Source organism: Salmo salar, unplaced genomic scaffold, assembly GCF_905237065.1.
Source record: "Salmo salar unplaced genomic scaffold, Ssal_v3.1, whole genome shotgun sequence".
Taxonomy (NCBI): domain Eukaryota; kingdom Metazoa; phylum Chordata; class Actinopteri; order Salmoniformes; family Salmonidae; genus Salmo; species Salmo salar.
Window position 1 is genome coordinate 125,844 of NW_025548642.1, and position 21,421 is coordinate 147,264.

The window sequence follows — 21,421 nt, forward strand, 5'->3', positions numbered from 1 at the left end:
GCAAGGCCACAGAGCATGACATAAGCAGAGCTGTGGGAGACCACCTCAAGCCCCTGGTAGAGCCGGTGGTGGTGTTTACCACTCCACCACGCCTTCAGCAGGCTGGAAAAGTGGGATTGATCTGGTTGATCCATTTGCTTGTTTCAGTAGTTGAATCCTTTGACGTATTGTTGATTTTTCATTTTCAACAAAAATGTACTGGATTGGTTGAAAGTGATAAACTGCACTATTTTTACATAAAAACAGAATTGATACTGTTTTCATACCAAGATGTGTGTTGCTTTTGCACATATTTGTTCATTGGTTTTGCAAAAGTCTGTTGATTGGTCGGTCAGTCATTGGGTTAATTTGTTTTGCAATATGTTCAAATCAAGCTTTATTTATACAGCACATTTCAGACATGGATGCAAAGCAATGCGCTTCAAAGAAAAAAAATCATTAAAAAAACGAATGAAAATAAAAACTGTAATATTTACTACAAAACAAACATAAGAGGATAAAAAACTAAAGAACAATAATAACTTAAAGACTATTGAGCATTCTAAAAAAATGACATTGATTAAAATAGTAAGAATAGGATATAATATCCAACCAAAAATATAAGCTTGTTTTACTACATTGTTAGTCAACAATATAATCGTAAAAACAAATTGTCAGTTGGTTGCATAAATAATTATGATTACTAAAATGTTACATGAAATGTAAATATTTTGAAATATCAAAACCGAATGTACACCCCTTTGTTAATATGTATTGGCAATAATTCACTTAATGGTGAGGAATGGGATAATAAAAAAAGTTAAAAACGTTGAATACAAATAAGTCTTTAATACTTAAAAAAAACGTAGATTGAACTTCGGTCTTTTTTTCAACGTCTTTTCAATTACATTTTGCTAGGTGGGATAGCCCAAAGTCCAAACATTTTTAACGCGTCCAAATCAATAACCAATATGCAGAAACAGTTTGTGATATATTGAAAATCTAAAACATAAAATGTACTATATACACAAACACAATAATAAGCATATTCCTTTCATTTTTTTTTTTTTAAACAAGCTCCTTATAAACTGCACAAGCACCAAAAACACTGTTGTTTTGACAAGTGGCAATAAATTACGGACATTGATCGGATAAAAATCAGGTTGTACGTGCTGTTGAAACTAACACAACTAAAAACACACATGGAAATGGGAGATATCTTTTACCTCACTGGTTAGAGGACAACCTGCAGAAGACAGTCAGCTACATTTTGGAGTGATGCATTTAAATGTGTGGGTCGCTAAACAAAGGAATACAACACTTATTTGCCATCACTCATCGATATCACGTTGAAATCAATTGCGCAAGAGGGGGGAGATGAGGTTGCACGTCCTGTTAAAACTAACAGCTCAAACACCACACGGAATCACTGGTTAGAGGACAATTTCTAGAGAACAGCTAGCTACATTTTGAAGTGTTATATTTTGATTGAAGTGGGTCACCAATGAGGTAAGTGTAACGCAACACTTTCTTTAGTTAGTCACTTTTTGTTAATCACATAAATAGTACTCTTTCAATTCAGAGCCTGGATTTTTTTCCCCTAATATCCATATCATGCTGAAATCAATAGAACAGGGGGCAAACATTTGGGATTCTACATTGTGACATTATTAATTAAAATACTATAAGATTTCTTTCCTGTGTAAATTTTCTGCTGTGATTGTAATGTAGGTGATTCTGAAAAGGTCTCCCCACAGTCAGCGCAGTAGATTCTCTCATGTGTGTGTTTTTAAATGTGCTATCAGGCTGCTTGAGTAAGCAAAACTCTTCCCACATTGATTACAGCTATAAGGCTTCTCTCCTGTGTGTGTTCTCTGGTGTGATTTTAAATTTCCTGCGATAACAAAACTCTTTCCACAGTCAGAGCAGTGGAAAGGTTTCTCTCCTGTGTGTGTTCTCTGGTGTATAGTCAGCTGGCTAGGAGAAGTAAAACTTTTCCCGCATTGATCACAGCTATACGTTTTCTCTGCAGTGTGAATTCTCTGGTGTACTTTTAGTGAATCTGATCTGGAGTAACTCTTCCCACAGTCTGAGCAGCAATGGGATTTATCTCCAGTGTGAATTTTCTGGTGTACTTTTAGTGAATCTGATCTTGAATAACTCTTCCCACAGTCAGAGCAGCGGTGAAGTTTCTTCCCTGTGGGTTTCCGTTGATGTTTCTTGAGGTGTTCTGATGTGGAGAGTCTCTTCTCTGCTTCATGAGGTTGTTGAGGCTCCCCAGAGGATCCACGATAATCACGTCTCTCTCCTGTGTGAACAACAAAGTCAGACAAATGGTTAAAGGCCCACAACAACAGAAATCCACTGTTTATTTTAGCTAAAAGGTGATGCCCATGATGTTGTGTACGAACTTATTTAACAATTGTCTTAAGACAGTCAAGCAAGCAACAATAGCCATATTTTGTCTTATTTTTCCCACATAAGTATATTGGATGATTGTAGGCTAGAAATACAGTATTACAGTTGCAGAAACCTTAGGCAGTGAGCTACACTACTTCTAATCACCAATATAGGCCCCTTTCTGTGTTTGCTCAAATTACTGCAAGAGGGCGATGCACATGCAATTTGGTTGTAGAAACTCCTCCCTGCTAATGAGGAAACCACTAGTTATGGATGTAGTATATCTGGTAATGAGGAAACCACTAGTTATGGATGTAGTATATCTGGTAATGAGGAAACCACTAGTTATGGATGTAGTATATCTGGTAATGAGGAAACCACTAGTTATGGATGTAGTATACCTGCCTGGAGCAAAAACGGTGAGCAAAGATTTTAGTTTTTCACAATGTATTCTGAATATTACAGCGCATTATCAGCGCAAGATCAGGAGTGCTACTCAAGGAAACTCACATTAAGCTCTGTGTCTATTTACTAATTCACCACCGTGGGGGAAATCTCAGGGGAGTTCTCATAGGCTGACAGCAAAAATAGCCTCCATTTCGAGGTTGCTTATGAGTGCATTTCACATTACTTTTGGATAAGAATTGTAAGGCTCGTTTGAATGTCCTGCTTAATATAATGTTTGTGTCATCCTCGCAATTCAACTGCTTTAAACTTAAAAACACCAGTAAAATGCTCTTTGGCTAGCTTTGCTACCAGCCTAGCATTACCATTTAAGCTAACAATTTCTGCGTCCAAAATAGGTATTTTGCAACTATCACAACCAAATATTATTTTTAGCGACTGTTCAAGCAACAATAAAAACAACAATTGTAAGCCATCTCAAATCAACTGCTTTATACTGTTGAATTCTAGCTGGAATGTAACTATTCGTGTTACCATACCAGAACGTATTGTATAATAAATGTGTGTGTTGAGGTCAATGGAGGGTGGAAAGTTAAGAACGAGGCGGATGGAAAGTTACTGAGTGAGATAAGGGGGAGTGCAGAAAGTCAAAACATGTTATTGTTAAATCTCATTGCTCCAAAGGAGGAGGCAAAGGGTAACAGTCTGGTTTCAGTCACTGACAGCTGTGGAGTAGGGATTCGGCCCGAGGTCAGGTCAGGTGACGTGAGAAGGAACAGTCCTGTTGCACACATATATACTTACATGCACACAAAGCTTCTAGCAGGAGGTAGGGCCATGACTACACCGGTGAAAGGAGCCAATGAAGTTCCTGACTAGCAACAGAGATGTATTGGCTGTCCTGACTAGCAACAGAGATGTATTGGCTGTCCTGACTAGCAACAGAGATGTATTGGCTGTCCTGACTAGCAACAGAGATGTATTAGCTGTCCTGACTAGCAAGGAGTTGACTCTGCGTAGTAGGAGGGTATAAATATATGCACTTCTGTAAACATATGGTCTTTGCAGCTGTATGACCCAGTGGGTGTATAAACTTGGTTTTAGCTTTTTTTCTAGTCGTCGGTGAGTTTTTACTCTGTTTCTAACAATACTTAAAAAACGCTTAAACTTCAACCAGTAAAATGCTCTTTGGCTAGCTTTGCTACAAGCCTGTCAGTGAGCATTAGCATTCAGGCTAACAACGGCTGCATCCAAAATAGGTATTTTGCAACTATCAGAAACGAAATATTATCTTAGCGACTGTTCAAGCAAAATTCAAAACAACAATTGTAAGCCTATGAGAACCCCCAAAAGTAATAACCTGGTAAATCTAGACTGTTGAATGGTCCCAGATGGTGAACAGTTTATTTAGTAATAACCTGGTAAATCTAGACTGTTGAATGGTCCCAGATGGTGAACAGTTTATTTAGTAATAACCTGGTAAATCTAGACTGTTGAATGGTCCCAGATGGTGAACAGTTTATTTAGTAATAACCTGGTAAATCTAGACTGTTGAATGGTCCCAGATGGTGAACAGTTTATTTAGTAATAACCTGGTAAATCTAGACTGTTGAATGGTCCCAGATGGTGAACAGTTTATTTAGTAATAACCTGGTAAATCTAGACTGTTGAATGGTCCCAGATGGTGAACAGTTTATTTAGTAATAACCTGGTAAATCTAGACTGTTGAATGGTCCCAGATGGTGAACAGTTTATTTAGTAATAACCTGGTAAATCTAGACTGTTGAATGGTCCCAGATGGTTAACAGTTTATTTAGTAATAACCTGGTAAATCTAGACTGTTGAATGGTCCCAGATGGTGAACAGTTTATTTAGTAATAACCTGGTAAATCTAGACTGTTGAATGGTCCCAGATGGTGAACAGTTTATTTAGTAATAACCTGGTAAATCTAGACTGTTGAATGGTCCCAGATGGTGAACAGTTTATTTAGTAATAACCTGGTAAATCTAGACTGTTGAATGGTCCCAGATGGTGAACATCAGTTGTGTCCTCCCACGGTGGCCGTTGTACATGTTTATGACGTGACTCTGAGTCATCAGGTTAACATGGGCTACATGGGGTGTTTTGGTTTCACTCTGGGTTGAGTAGACAAACAGAGAGGGGACAAAGACTCTCCTATTTCAGTGGCTGATAATACAGGGAGCGATCCAGGATTGGTCCATTTTAGTTTTAAACTAATACTATACTGTATATGAGTCTTTCTATTAATAAAGAGGACAATGTGGGACATTGGGATCACATTTCTAAATGACTGGAAACTAAAACACATTTCATCCAGTTCCACATGTGAACTTACAGGGACAGAAGACTATATACACTGAGTGTACAAAACATTAAGAACACCTTCTCTTTCCATGACAGACTGACCAGGTAAATCCAGGTGAAAGATATGAGCCTTACTGATGTCACTTGCTAAATCTCCTAAAGTTTTACAACTAACTAAACTATTTGGAGGCCAGATATCCCAGCTCATAAAGTTTTACAACTAACTAAACTATTTGGAGGCCAGATATCCCAGCTCATAAAGTTATACAAGTAACTCAACTATTTGGAGGCCAGATATCCCAGCTCATAAAGTTATACAACTAACTAAACTATTTGGAGGCCAGATATCCCAGCTCATAAAGTTATACAACTAACTAAACTATTTGGAGGCCAGATATCCCAGCTCATAAAGTTATACAACTAACTAAACTATTTGGAGGCTAGATATCCCAGCTCATAAAGTTATACAACTAACTAAACTATTTGGAGGCTAGATATCCCAGCTCATAAAGTTATAGGTCCCGTGTGGCTCAGTTGGTAGAGCATGGTGTTTGCAACGCCAGGGTTGTGGGTTCGATTCCCACGGGGGACCAGTACGGGGAAGAAAAAAAAATGTTTGAAATGTATGCATTCACTACTGTAAGTCGCTCTGGATAAGAGCGTCTGCTAAATGACTAAAATGTAAAATTCAAGTAACTAAACTATTTGGAGGCCAGATATCCCAGCTCATAAAGTTATACAAGTAACTCAAAAATGCTACTCACAGTTTGCCGCACAAAACAAATATTAGACAGCAGGGCTCTTGATCCAGGAGGGGATTCTCTGATGTTACCAAGCAAAGCTTGATCTTGGAAGAAGCTAACCACTAGCTACTACATTTACTGAACAAAATATAAACGCAACATGCAATAAGGAAATCAGTCAATTGAAATAAATGAATTAGGCCCTAACCTATGGATTTTACATGACTGGGCAGGGCCAGCAAAAATGGGTAGGCCTGGGAGGGCAAAGGTCAACCCACTGGGGAACCATGCCCAGCCAATCTGAATGAGTTTTCCTCCAGAAAGGGGCTTTATGACAGCCATAAATACTCAACACCAAATTCTCTAAAATGACGTTGGAGGCGTCTTATTGTAGAGAAATGAAAATTCAACTCTCGGGCAACAGCTGTGGTGGAAATACCTGCAGTCAGCATGCCAATTGCACTGCTCTCCCTTAAAACGTGATACATCTGTTGCATTGTGTTGTGTGACAAAACTGCACATTTTAGAGTGGCCTTTTATTGTCAGATCCAGAATTGATGTGTTTCTCATTTCTCCCCCTTTTACAGAATGTAAAAGATCTAATGCCATTAAGAAGAGGGTTACTACACGCAGTAAAAAGAAGAAACAAAAGAAAGAAGAAGCAACATTTTTTGATAGAAGATGAGCTTTTGAATAAATGTAAAACATTTTGGGAGAAGGATTTTAAAATGTACATAAAAAAAAAATAGGCTACCTGCCACCCCAATACCCATTTAAATTATTTATTTTAAGTATTTTAATAAATTGTAATATTTTTAGCTACTTTTTTAGTAAGTACAAATTCTTATTTACAATGACGGCCTACCTGGGGAACAGTGGGTTAACTTCCTTGTTCAGGGGCAGAACGACAGATTTTTACCTTGTCAGCTCGGGGATTCGATCCAGCAACCTTTCGGTTACTAGCCAGCTCTAACAACTAGGCTACCTGCTGCCCCAATACCCGTTTAAACTATTTATTTTCAGTATTTTAATAAATGTTAATATTTTCAGCTACTTTTTTAGTAAATACCTGTAGTCAAATTGTCAGGTTTCATACACATTTTGACAGTTGGAATTTCATGACATCTCCATTTCATGACATCTCCTCGACTTTTCACGTAATTTCCATTACCAACAATTAGCGGCGTCTCTATGTATGTTATGAAAAGTAAGCATAATGTAGTAAGGACACCATGGGAGGCTGCTGTCTGATCCCATGTACCAGCTCATTAAATATATATCAAAGGTCATTGTAGAATGTTGCGTTAATATGTTTTGTTCAGTATAATTAGTGTTACGGATTTACATTTACTATGTTACGTAGTGGGATGGGCTGGTGGGTTTTGGGGGATAGTGTATAGGTACAGGGTTAGATGGTAGACAGTGTGTGTATAGGTACAGGGTTAGATGGTAGATAGTGTGTGTATAGGTACAGGGTTAGATGGTAGATAGTGTGTGTATAGGTACAGGGTTAGATGGTAGATAGTGTGTGTATAGGTACAGGGTTAGATGGTAGATAGTGTGTGTATAGGTACAGGGTTAGATGGTAGATAGTGTGTGTATAGGTACAGGGTTAGATGGTAGATAGTGTGTGTATAGGTACAGGGTTAGATGGTAGATAGTGTGTGTATAGGTACAGGGTTAGATGGTAGATAGTGTGTGTATAGGTACAGGGTTAGATGGTAGATAGTGTGTGTATAGGTACAGGGTTAGATGGTGTGTGTATAGGTACAGGGTTAGATGGTGTGTGTATAGGTACAGGGTTAGATGGTAGATAGTAGAGGTCGCCCGATTATGATTTTTCAACGCCGATACCGATACAGATTATTGGGGGACCAAAAAAAGCCGGTGCCGATTAATCGGACGATTTTTTTTACTTTTATTTATTTATTTATTTATTTGTAATAATGACATTTACAACAATACTGAATGAACATTTATTTTAACTTAATATAATACATCAATAAAATCCATTTAGCCTCAAATAAATAATGAAACAAGTTCCATTTGGTTTAAATAATGCAAAAACAGTGTTGGAGAAGAAAGTAAAAGTGCAATATGTGCCATGTAAAAAAGCTAACGTTTAAGTTCCTTGCTCAGAACATGAGAACATATGAAAGCTGGTTGTTCCTTTTAACATGAGTCTTCAATATTCCCAGGTAAGAAGTTTTAGGTTATAGTTATTATAGGAATTATAGGACTATTTCGCTGTATACGATTTGTATTTCATATACCTTTGACTATTGGATATTCTTATAGGCACTTTAGTATTGCCAGTGTAACAGTATAGCTTCCGTCCCTCTCCTCGCTCCTACCTGGGCTCGAACCAGGAACACACCGACAACAGCCACCCTCGAAGCAGCGTTACCCATGCAGAGCAAGGGGAACAACCACTCCCAAGTCTCAGAGCGAGTGACGTTTGAAACGCTATTAGCGCGCACCCGGCTAACTAGCTAGCCATTTCACATGGGTTACACCAGCCTAATCTTGGGAGTTGATAGGCTTGAAGTCATAAACAGCGCAATGCTTGAAGCATTGCGAAGGGCTGCTGGCAAACGCACGAAAGTGCTGTTTGAATGAACGCTTACGAGCCTGCTTCTGCCTACCACCGCTCAGTCAGACTGCTCTATCAAATCATAGACTTAATTATAATATAATAAACACACAGAAATACGAGCCTTAGGTCATTAATATGGTTGAATCCGGAAACTAACATCTCAAAAACAAAAAGTTTTTTCCTGTCAGTGAAATACGGAACCTTTCCGTATTTTATCTAACGGGTGGCTAAGTCTAAATATTCCTGTTACATTGCACAACCTTCAATGTTATGTCATAATTACGTAAAATTCTGGCAAATTAGTTCGCAACGAGCCAGGCGGCCCAAACTGTTGCATATACCCTGACTGAGTGCAATGAACGCAAAATGACACAATTTCACCTGGTTAATATTGCCTGCTAACCTGGATTTCTTTTAGCTAAATATGCAGGTTTAAAAATATATACTTCTGTGTATTGATTTTAAGAAAGGCATTGATGTTTATGGTTAGGTACAGTCGTGCAACGATTGTGCTTTTTTCGCAAATGCGCTTTTGTTAAATCATCCCCCGTTTGGTGAAGTCGGCTGTCTTTGTTAAGAAGAAATAGTCTTCACAGTTCGAAAAGAGCCAGGCGGCCCAAACTGCCCTGACTCTGTTTGCAAGAGAAGTGACACATTTTCCCTAGTTAAAAGAAATTCATGTTAGCAGGCAATATTAACTAAATATGCAGGTTTAAAAATATATATTTGTGTATTGATTTTAAGAAAGACATTGATGTTTATGGTTGGAACAACGTGTACCTAAGCGATTATATGCAACGCAGGACAGGCTAGATAAACTAGTAATATCATCAACCATGTGTAGTTAACTAGTGATTATGATTGATTGATTGTTTTTTATAATATAAGTTTAATGCTAGCTAGCAACTTACTGCATTCGCGTAACAGGCAGGCTGCTCGTGGAGTGCAATGTAAAGCAGGTGGTTAGAGCGTTGGACTAGTTAAACGTAAGGTTGCAAGATTGAATCCCCGAGCTGACAAGGTAAAAATCTGTCGTTCTGCCCCTGAACAAGGCAGTTAACCCACTGTTCCTAGGCCGTCATTGAAAATAAGAATGTGTTCTTAACTGACTTGCCTAGTTAAATAAAGGTCTAAAAATAAAAAATAATAATCGGCAAATCGGTGGCCAAAAATACTGATTTCCGATTGTTATGAAAACTTGAAATCGGCCCTAATTAATCGGCCATTCCGATAAATCGGTCTACCTCTAGTAGATAGTGTGTGTATAGGTACAGGGTTAGATGGTTAGATGGTAGATAGTGTATGGGTACAGGGTTAGATGGTAGATAGTGTATGGGTACAGGGTTAGATGGTAGATAGTGTATAGGTACAGGGTTAGATGGTAGATAGTGTATGGGTACAGGGTTAGATGGTAGATAGTGTATAGGTACAGGGTTAGATGGTAGATAGTGTATGGGTACAGGGTTAGATGGTAGATAGGGTATAGGTACAGGGTTAGATAGTGGTGTAATTTCAAATTTTGTCATTCCCCTTTTTTTGGGGTGACCAAAATATACAAAACTGCACTCTGACCTGCGACAGGCAGCAATACAACATCTAGTCTGACGAAAAGTCTCAGCAACTTGAATAAGGGTTCAAAGATATGGCCGTTTTGATAGTGAGAGCGTGACCTTGCCCTTTAGTTCAACAACTGCATTGTGCTTCTGTTTTAAGACAGTAAGTAACTTACTGGGCTTAATCAGATGTCCAATATCCTCCTCTTCCTCTTCTTCCAATATGACAGTTATCTCTCCCTCCTCTTTCTCTTCCTTCACTGCAACATCCTCATCCTCTACTTTTGTTACTGTGACATCCTCCTCTTCCTTCTCCTCTTTCACGACAACGTTCAGCCACAGACCCTCTTTCTCCGTCCAGCAGACCTCTTCTTCTTTAGCAGGGGGAGAGTAGTTTAGTGAACTCATGGTCGGGGATGTTAGCTAACAGTTAGCTAGCTAGGCTAGTGAATTTAACCAGCCAGCTACGTTAGCTGACTAATAACAACAACGTAAATATGAAATTAAATGGGATAACTAGCTAGACGACAGAAGTGAGTCTAAAACACAGTGGATAATATACATGAACGAGTCTAGAGCTTCAATGTTTCAGCTAGCAAGCTACCGAAGTGGCTGACTGTCGTTTAACTATAAAATAACATCGCTGTCTAGCTGGGTTGTCACTAGTTACCACAGCCACAAAGTCAACATTGGCAAAACATTTATGAAAACAGATTTTTACTTTTTGGTCTTAATTTAAGGTTAGGATTAGGCATAATCTTAGCAGTGTGGTTAAGGTTAGGTTAAAAAAAAAACAGATTTTAAGAAGAGAAGTTGTAGAAATGGATGGGGTTTAGCCATAATTATGACTTTATGACTGTGGTAACTAGTGACGACCGACTAGCCGTTGTTGAAAGAATCACCACCGAACAATGAGACAGATAATTCACCGGATGTATAAATATGAAGCATCCGCTTGGCGTTTACACTCACTACAAAATAATGTAATGTCTTTATTATTTTGGAACTTCTGTGAGTGTAATGTTTACTGTTAATTTTTGTTTATTTCACTTGTGTATATTATCTACTTCACTTGCTTTGGCAATGTTAACATATGTTTCCCATGCCAATAAAGCCCTTGAATTGAATTGAAAGCCCAGTGGCCGGCAGTGGGAAAATATGGAACGAGATGGATTGTGTCCGACAATATGCTAATTTTCTCATCGATTAAACATTTGATCTCAATACAGTTTTATGTTACGAACAGCGTGGACTAAGTTTTGTAGACGTTACCCTTTGCCAACGTTTTAAAAAGGGCGTTGTTTAGAAGGAGTGCAATGGTAAATTGGGTTATTGCACACGCTCCCTTCATAGAGTTGGCGTTCCATAACGGAAATATGCGCATGCACGCTAGAACGGGCCAATAGGATCTTGGTTGCTTGTGTTTGGCTCTGCCCACCTTCTTGCTTGTTCTGCCCACTATGACTCATTTGTTCCGGTTTGAAACGATGGGCTGTGGTCTATCTTGGTTTAGTAATAACAATCTTTGCTAATACGTTGGTCAGTGGCAGACTTGCCTGAAAGACCCACGTCGCCATCTGCTGACTGGAGAGTTTAACGCAGTTGAGGGAATGTTTTTTATTTTCAGACAAAAAGTTAATCATTTTCAAGAATAATATTATATGACCCTCTCTCTTTGACCATCTCTCAGCCACAGACCCTCTCTCTTTGACCCTCTTTGACCCTCTCTATTTCTCTCTCTCTCTCTGACCCACTCTATCCATCTCTCTCTGACCCTCTCTCCCTCTCTCTCTCTTTGACCATCTCTATCCCTCTCTCTCTCCCTCTCTCTTTGACTCTCTCTCTCCCTCTCTCTTTGACCCTCTTTCTCCCTCTCTCTTTGACCCTCTCTCTCCCTCTCTCTTTGACCCTCTTTCTCCCTCTCTCTTTGACCCTCTTTCTCCCTCTCTCTTTGACCCTCTTTCTCCCTCTCTCTTTGACCCTCTTTCTCCCTCTCTCTTTGACCCTCTCTCTCCCTCTCTCTCTCTCCCTCTCTCTTTGACCCTCTCTCTCTCTCTGACCCACTCTATCCTCTCCCTCTGACCCTCTCTCTCCTTCAACCTTCCTCTCCCTTTGACCCTCTCTATCCCCCTCTCTCTTTGACCCTCTCTCTCCCTCTACCTTCCTCTCCCTTTGACCCTCTCCCTCCCTCTCTCTCTGACCCTCTCTCTCTCTCTCTCTCTCTCTCTCTCTCTCTTTGACCCACTCTATCCTCTCTTTCTGACCCTCTCTATCCCTCTCTCCCCCTCTCTTTGACCCTCTCTCTCCCTCTCTCTCTGACCCTCTCTCTCCCTCTACCTCCCTCTCTCTCTGACCCCCTCTCTCTCTCTCTCTGACCCTCTCTCTCCCTCTCTCTCCCTCTACCTCCCTCTCTCTCTGACCCCCTCTCTCTCTCTGACCCTCTCTCTCCCTCTACCTCCCTCTCTCTTTCACCCTCTCTCTCCCTCTCTCTCTGACCCTCTCTCTCCCTCTACCTCCCTCTACCTCCCTCTCTCTCTGACCTTCTCCCTCCCTCTCTCTCTGACCCTCTCTCTCCCTCCCTCTCTCTTTGACCCTCTCTCTCCCTCTCTCTCTGACCCTCTCTCTCCCTCTACCTCCCTCTCTCTCTGACCCCCTCTCTCTCTCTCTCTCTCTGACCCTCTCTCTCCCTCTACCTCCCTCTCTCTCTGACCCCCTCTCTCTCTCTGACCCTCTCTCTCCCTCTACCTCCCTCTCTCTTTCACCCTCTCTCTCCCTCTACCTCCCTCTCTCTCTGACCCTCTCCCTCCCTCTCTCTCTGACCCTCTCTCTCCCTCCCTCTCTCTTTGACCCTCTCTATCCAGAGAGAGAGGGTCAAGGAGAGAGGGTCAAAGGGAGAGTGATAGAGCGGGTCAGAGAGAGAGAGGGAGAGAGAGGGTCAAATCCTGCCACAACCTGAGGGACAGCCAGTGAAAAGTGCAATGTAATGTCGATAATATTTCCCATCTTGTTTTGTTTTGTCTTTCATACTATGTCATGTGTCTTCAGTCATGTTGACACTGGTCTACTACCATTGCTTTAATGTATTGTTATTATTCTCATTCATATTGTTGTTGTAGTTGTTGTTAATGGTAATCCCATTTCCACTACTACTACTATTATTATTGCTGTTGGTCCCACCATTTATTTATATATTTTCTATATGTATACATTGACAATGTAAGTAATAATGAACTTGCCATGTCGAGAGAGAGAGAGAGAGAGAGAGAGAGAGATTTAGCCTAAATGATCAATTTGAACTTGGAGGTTCCTGTCATATAATGTGATATAATATTATTCTTGGAAATAAAATAAAACCAATCGTTGAAATTGTTTTAACTTATTGAAGAAAATAAAATAAAACATTCCCTCAACTGCGTTTCCACTCCAATCAGCAGAGGGCGCTGTAGGTCTTTCAGGCAAGTCTGCCAGAGTGTGACGTGGTGGTGAACTGGACTCTTCATTAAACAACAACAGCTAGTCGGTCGTCACTAGTTACCACAGTCACAAAGTCATAATTATGGCTAAACCTCGCTCAATTCTACAACTTCTCTTATTAAAATGTGATTTTTAAACCTAACCTTAACCACATTGCTAACCCTAACCTTAAATTAAGAAAAAAATAACATGTTTGTTTTCATACATGTTTTGCCAATGTTGACTTTGTGGCTGTGGTAACTAGTGACAACCCAGCTAGACAGCCATGTTATTTTATAGTTAAACGACAGTCAGCCACTTCGGTAGCTTGCTAGCTGAAACATTGCAGCTCTTTAGACGCGTTTGTGTATATTATCCACTGTGTTTTAGACTCACTTCTGTCGTCTAGCTAGTTATCCCATTTAATTTCATATTTACGTTGTTGTTATTAGTCAGCTAACGTAGCTGGCTGGTTAAATTCACTAGCCTAGCTAGCTAACTGTTAGCTAACATCCCCGACCATGAGTTCACTAAGCTACTCTCCTCCTGCTAAAGAAGAAGAGGTCTGCTGGACGGAGAAAGAGGGTCTGTGGCTGAACGTTGTCGTGAAAGAGGAGAAGGAAGAGGAGGATGTCACAGTAACAAAAGTAGAGGATGAGGATGTTGCAGTGAAGGAAGAGAAAGAGGAGGGAGAGATAACTGTCATATTGGAAGAGGAGGATATTGGACATCTGATTAAGCCCAGTAAGTTACTTACTGTCTTAAAACAGAAGCACAATGCAGTTGTTGAACTAAAGGGCAAGGTCACGCTCTCACTATCAAAACAATATTTATTATACAGCACATTTCAGACATGGAATGCAACAGTGTGCATTACAGGAAATAAAAACGAATGAAAAAATATATATATATATTTACTACACAACAAACAGAGGATAAAAAAAACAAAAGAGTAACAATAAAAACGCTACTACTTTAAAGGAAAAGCAAAGCTAAAAAGGTGTTTTAAGATCTCTTTTAAATATGTTCACAGTTTTGGCTCCCCTTACATTCTCTGACTGGCTATTCCAGAGGCTGGGGGTATAGTAACTAAACGCTGCCTCTCCATGCCTCTTGGTCCCCCTCAGGTTCTCTGACTGACTATTCCAGAGGCTGGGGGTATAGTAACTAAAGGCTGCCTCTCCATGCCTCTTGGTCCTAGGCTTTGGGATTATAAAAACACCCATATCTTCTTTTTATAATCAGAGCCAAGTCTTGCTATGTCAACCCTTCTTCTTCATGTGACTTTTCACATGAAGAAGCTGTATTGATGCCTTTCACAGGTCAGAGTGTGGTTTTGCACATTTTGGTCACCCCCCCCTAAAGGATCCTACACCAGGCCATCCCACTACTTTAGCCCTAAAGGATCCTACACCAGGCCATCCCACTACTTTAGCCCTAAAGGATCCTACACCAGGCCATCCCACTACTTTAGCCCTAAAGGATCCTACACCAGGCCATCCCACTACTTTAGCCCTAAAGGATCCTACACCAAGCCATCCCACTACTTTGGCCCTAAAGGATCCTACACCAGGCCATCCCACTACTTTAGCCCTAAAGGATCCTACACCAGGCCATCCCACTACTTTGGCCCTAAAGGATCCTACACCAGGCCATCCCACTACTTTAGCCCTAAAGGATCCTACACTAGGCCATCCCACTACTTTGGCCCTAAAGGATCCTACACCAGGCCATCCCACTACTTTAGCCCTAAAGGATCCTACACCAGGCCATCCCACTACTTTAGCCCTAAAGGATCCTACACCAGGCCATCTACCTGGGAGGATGGAACCCCGTCTCTCAAAACAATAAAGAAAGGCTAGGGAACAGACCATCTTTCAGCTGTCCTTTTGCATTTATTGATGGAAAGAAGATTGATTTCCAGGACATTAAGTGAATGTCTCAGTCTGACTTGAGACTACTGACTGACTTAAACGCTGTGTTCTCAGGTATATTGCTACAATCAATTGAAATCTTTGTGGTCCTACTCTTTCTAAGTCAAATGAAAACACTAACAGTTAGCTAAATTACTCCTGAGTAAGTCCATTGTCATTATTACATTCACACTGTTTTCTATCACCAGGTTCTTAAATGTTGTGAAAACGGGTCCATCATATTGATCACAACTACCTCGGTTTACAGCCTGGTCTCACAGACTAGACGTAACATAATCTCCCTTAAACATATATATTTTCTGTAGTGCTTTGATCAGTCTCTACACTTCGACATCCCATGAAAGCAAAATTATTATTTTTTTAAACATGATTTGAAGCTTTACATATAAAATTGTTATATGGTTTTTAGTTAAGGTAAGACAGACTGACATGATTAAATAAAAAATATATAATTATATTTCAATCTGTATGTATCTAGACAAGTCAGTTAAGAACAAGTTCTTATTTATAATAACGGCCGACCAGAAGGCAAAAGGCCTCCTGTGGGGATGGGGGCTGTGATTAAACATAAATGAAATAAAAATATAGGAGTAAACACACATCACGACAAGAGAGACAACACAACACTACATAAAGAAAGACCTAAGATGACATGGTAGCATGACAGCATGGTAACATCACGACACGAGAGACAACACAACACTACATAAAGAGAGACCTAAGATGACATGGTAGCATGACAGCATGGTAGCAACACAACATGTTAGCAGCACAAAACATGGTACAAACATTATTGGGCACAGACAACAGCACAAAGGGCAAGAAGGTAGAGACAACAATACATCACGCATAGCAGCCACAACTGTCAGTAAGAGTGTCCGTGTGTGTGTATATATATATGGTTTTTAGGTAAGACAGACTGATATGATACATATACACTAACGGTCAAAAGTTTTAGAACACCTACTCATTCCAGGGTTTTTCTTTATTTTTACAATTTTCTACATTGTAGAATAATAGTTAAGAAATCAAAACTATGAAATAACACATGGAATCATGTAGTAACCAAAAAAGTGTTAAAACAAATCAAAATATATTTTATATTTGAGATTCTTCAAACAGCCAGCCTTTGCCTTGATGACAGCGTTGCACACTCTTGGCATTCTCTCAACCAGCTTCATGAGGTAGTCACCTGGAATACATTTCAATTAACAGGTGTGCCGTCTTAAAAGTTCATTTGTGGAATTCCTTTCCTCAATGCGTTTGAGCCAATCAGTTGTGTTGTGACAAGGTAGGGGTGGTATACAGAAGTTAGCCCTATTTGGTAAAAGACCAAGTCCATATTATGTCAAGAACAGCTCAAATAAGCAAAGAGAAACGACTGTCCATCATTACTTTAAGACATTAAGGTCAGTCAATACGGAAAATTTCAAGAACTTTGAAAGTTTTTTCAAGTGCAGTCGCAAAAACCATCAAACGCTATGATGAAACTGGTCGAATTGCTGCAAAGAAACCACTACTAAAGGACACCAATAATAAGAAGAGACTTGCTTGGGCCAAGAAACACGAGAAATGGACATTAGACCGGTGGAAATTTGTCCTTTGATCTGGATTCCAAATTTGAGATTTTTGGTTCCAACCGCCGTGTATTTGTGAGATGCGGTGTGGGTAAACGCATGATCTCCGCATGTGTATTTCCCACCGTAAAGCATGAAGGAGGAAGTGTTATGGTGTTGGGGTGCTTTGCTGGTGACACTGTCTGTGATTTATTTAGAATTCAAGGCACACCTAACCAACATGGCTACCACAGCATTCTGCAGTGATACACCATCCCATCTGATTTGGGCTTAGTGGGACTATCATTTGATTTTCAACAGGATAATGACCCAACACACCTCCAGGCTGTGTAAGGGCTATTTTACCAAGAAGGAGAGTGATGGAGTGCTGCATCAGATGACCTGGCCTCCACAATCCCCCGACCTCAACCAAACCGAGATGGTTTGGGATGAGTTGGACTGAAAGAGTTGAAGGAAAAGCAGCCAACAAGTGCTCAGCGTATGTGGGGACTCCTTCAAGACTGTTGGAAAAGCATTCCAGGTCAAGCTGGTTGAGAGAATGCCAAGAGTGTGCAAAGCTGTCATCAAGGTAAAGGGTGGCTATTTGAAAAAACTCAAATAAAATATATTTTGATTTGTTTACACTTTTTTGGTTACTACATGATTTCATACATGTTATTTCATAGTTTTGATGTCTTCACTATTATTCTACAATGTAGAAAATAGTAAAAAATAAAGAGAAACCCTTGAATGAGTAGGTGTTGTAAAACTTTTGACTGGTAGTGTGTATTATGTTATATGGTTTTTAGGTAAGACGGACTGATATGATTATTTATATGATACCTAAAAACTATATACATACATTATATATATATATGTATATATATATGTATATGTGTATATATATGTATATGTGTGTATGTGTATATATATGTATATAAACAATCATATCAGTCCGTCTTACCTAAAAACTATATATAAAATGTAAGATGGACTGATATGAATGTGTATGATACATATATATATATATATATATATATATATATATAGTTTTTAGGTAAGACGAACTGATATGATTGTGTATATGATACTGTATATAGATTTTTCTATTGTGTTATTGACTGTACTTTTGTTTATCCCATGTGTAACTCTGTGTTGTTTTTTGTCGCACTGCTTTGCTTTATCTTGGCCAGGTCGCAGTTTTAAATGAGAACTTGTTCTCAACTAGCCTACCTGGTTAAATAAAGGTGAAATAAAAAATAAAAAAAATATAACATCTATAAACTGTGGCCACTGGTTATTAGTTCAATTAGTTAATGTTCTATAAACTGTGGCCACCGGTTATTAGTTCTATTAGTTAATGTTCTATAAACTCTGGCCACCGGTTATTAGTTATTGTTCTATAAACTCTGGCCACTGGTTATTAGTTCTATTAGTTATTGTTCTATAAACTCTGACCACCGGTTATTAGTTCTATTAGTTACTGTTCTATAAACTGTGACCACCGTTTATTAGTTCTATTAGTTAATGTTCTATAAACTCTGGCCACCGGTTATTAGTTCTATTAGTTAATGTTCTATAAACTCTGGCCACCGGTTATTAGTTCTATTAGTTAATGTTCTATAAACTCTGGCCACCGGTTATTAGTTCTATTAGTTAATGTTCTATAAACTCTGGCCACCGGTTATTAGTTCTATTAGTTAATGTTCTATAAACTCTGGCCACCGGTTATTAGTTATATTAGTTAATGTTCTATAAACTCTGGCCACCGGTTATTAGTTCTATTAGTTAATGTTCTATAAACTCTGGCCACCGGTTATTAGTTATATTAGTTAATGTTCTATAAACTATGACCACCGGTTATTAGTTCAATTAGTTAATGTTCTATAAACTATGACCACTGGTTATTAGTTCAATTAGTTAATGTTCTATAAACTCTGGCCACCGGTTATTAGTTCAATTAGTTAATGTTCTATAAACTCTGGCCACTGGTTATTAATGTTCTACACCCTCAGTAGCTTGACTCTGTTCAGATGTTGTATTCCTTTATCTGTTCTGCGTGTAGTTTTTGTTTGTCCACACTGCTGAATCTGTGTGATGTATCACCATTAGGGGACGGGGGGCGGGGGGTTACTCGACAAGCCCATCTTTTATCCCCTCCTGCACATACTGTTGTTTTACTGTTAAAAACTCTATTTTTTACAACAGCCACTTTCCTCAGCAACTAGTTCCCCGATCAATATTTTCATTGCCTGTGTATTTTGCAGTTACCTCATAGGAAGACTGTTTTATCATGTGGAGATTTAATTTAAGTCTCTGTTTTTAACCAAATATTATGGTTGTCTTTGGCAGGCGAGAGACCAGACTCTCACTCTGACAGTGGAAAGGGTCCTTCAGGGGAACGAGACCCAGAGACGCCCAAACCAGCGAGACCACACCACTGCTCCCAGTGTAATAAGAGTTTTAAGTGGTTATATAAGATGAAAAGGCATGAGAAAATACACACCGGAGAGAAGCCTTTCCAATGCTCCCAGTGTGGAAAGAGTTTTACCCAGTTAGGGACCCTGAAAAGGCATGAGAGAATACACACAGGAGAGAAGCCTTTCCAATGCTCCCAGTGTGGAAAGGGTTTTACACGATTAGGGAACCTGAAAAAGCATGAGAGAACACACACAGGAGAGAAGCCTTTCCAATGCTCCCAGTGTGGAAAAGGTTTTACCAAGTTAAGGAACCTGAAGGAGCATGAAAGGACACACACAGGGGAGAACTCTTACCATTGCTCTCTGTGTGGAAAGGATTTCACCAAGTTAGGGAGCCTAAAAGTGCATAAAAGAATACACACAGGAGAGAAACCTTTCCAATGTTCCCAGTGTGGAAAAGGTTTCACACGGTTAGGGCATCTGAAGGAACATAAAAGAATACACACAGGAGAGAGACCTTTCCAATGCTCCCAGTGTGGAAAAGGTTTTACCCTGTTAGGGAACCTGAATATGCATGAGAAAACACACACAGGAGAAAAGCCTTTCCAGTGTTCCCAGTGTGGAAAGAGCTTTACACAGTTAGGGAACCTGAAGGAGCATGAAAAGACACATACAGGGGAGACATCTTACCATTGCTCTCTGTGTGGAAAGGATTTTACACGGTTAGGGAACCTGAAAAGGCATGAGAGAATACACACACTCTTTCCAATGCGCCCAGTGAGGAACAGGAGTTGGAACCGGTTCAGGGAACAGAACCTAAAACCGGAAAAGAGCAAAACATTTGAGGAACAGAAACAGAACCGATAACGAAAGTGATCTCTACTGTTCAAGAACAGAACCGTTATTTTGAAAGCTTTGGAACCGGTTAATGTTATTTTAAAGTAATTGCCTAGTGGAAATCTAACTTTTCAAAGTTCATATTCTGTTAAAGTCATACCCAAATAATGTCTACTCGTATTTTATACACCTGTGAGCAAAGGGTGTAGCTGAAATAGCAAAAGTGGTGGTGTCCACATACTGTTGACCATGTGGTGTACTTCATCAATGTTCCCATCAGTATTATTCCACCATGTCAGAGATAACACGTGCTGATTGTAAAACACATTTGATTAATGCAAAAAAAAAATCTGAATATAAATAAAATGTGGAACGCCATTAGTGAACATTCATTATATACATACATCAATGTATTGTTACATGTAGGAGCAGTATAGAGCTAGTCTGTTCATTATATACATCTATGTATTGTTACACCATGTAGGAGCAGTATAGACCTAGTCTGTTCATTATATACATCTACATGATGTATTGTTACACCATGTAGGAGCAGTATAGACCTAGTCTGTTCATTATATACATCTACATGATGTATTGTTACACCATGTAGGAGCAGTATAGAGCTAGTCTGTTCATTATATACATCTACATGATGTATTGTTACACCATGTAGGAGCAGTATAGACCTAGTCTGTTCATTATATAAATCTACATGATGTATTGTTACACCATGTAGGAGCAGTATAGAGCTAGTCTGTTCATTTTGATGCTATCTGTTTGTTTGAATGACTGAATAAGAAATTGCCTTAAATGCAGATCTGTGGTAGATGTTACATTTTTTAAATGTTATTCTCACTCATTAAAAATCTTCACTAATCAATCAACACTTGCTTCTCTTTGTACGTCTCAATACATTATTGTTAGCTATTTAGTTAAATTTAAAAATCTTTGTCTGGAAATTAAATGTATTTTCCATCAACTTCCAGGTCAATAGCTTCAGCCCCACATCACACACACACAATTGTTATTGACTTTGAGCTACTTTTTGATTGGTTCTCATATGCACGCTATTTGCATGCGTAACGCCCACACACTTCCTCGTCAATTTGCTACGCCCCCCCCACGCCTTGTTATATAAATACAGAAATACACAAAAGAGGTGGCAAACAAGTCAGGCTGCTCAGCTGATTGGTTAACATACTGTCAATTTAGAAATGCT

The 21,421-nt window shown here is 39.4% G+C and overlaps 1 protein-coding gene and 1 non-coding gene across 2 annotated transcripts; one reads left to right on the forward strand and one right to left on the reverse strand.

Moving 5' to 3' along the window:
* Window positions 1–359: 359 nt before the first annotated feature.
* LOC106592918 (uncharacterized) lies at window positions 360–11,047 on the reverse strand. The gene is made up of 2 exons (XR_006763652.1): window positions 10,179–11,047; window positions 360–2,287 (listed from the first exon to the last, which is right to left on the reverse strand). It is a non-coding gene; the product is annotated as an uncharacterized protein (transcript).
* Window positions 11,048–13,725: 2,678 nt separating this feature from the next.
* On the forward strand, window positions 13,726–21,086 carry LOC106591221 (gastrula zinc finger protein XlCGF8.2DB-like). The gene is made up of 2 exons (XM_045712611.1): window positions 13,726–14,199; window positions 19,298–21,086. The coding sequence occupies exons 1-2, from the start codon at window positions 13,977–13,979 to the stop codon at window positions 20,230–20,232; spliced, it is 1,158 nt and encodes a 385-aa protein (XP_045568567.1). The 5' UTR covers window positions 13,726–13,976; the 3' UTR covers window positions 20,233–21,086.
* The last annotated feature ends 335 nt before the right edge of the window (window positions 21,087–21,421 follow it).

Excerpts from the sequence above, each read along its gene's own strand:
- LOC106591221 (XM_045712611.1), top strand. The coding sequence starts at position 13,977 with ATGAGTTCACTAAGCTACTCTCCTCCTGCTAAAGAAGAAGAGGTCTGC. Across the intron at positions 14,200-19,297 it reads TGGACATCTGATTAAGCCCA|GCGAGAGACCAGACTCTCAC; the intron begins GTAAGTTACTTA and ends TGTCTTTGGCAG.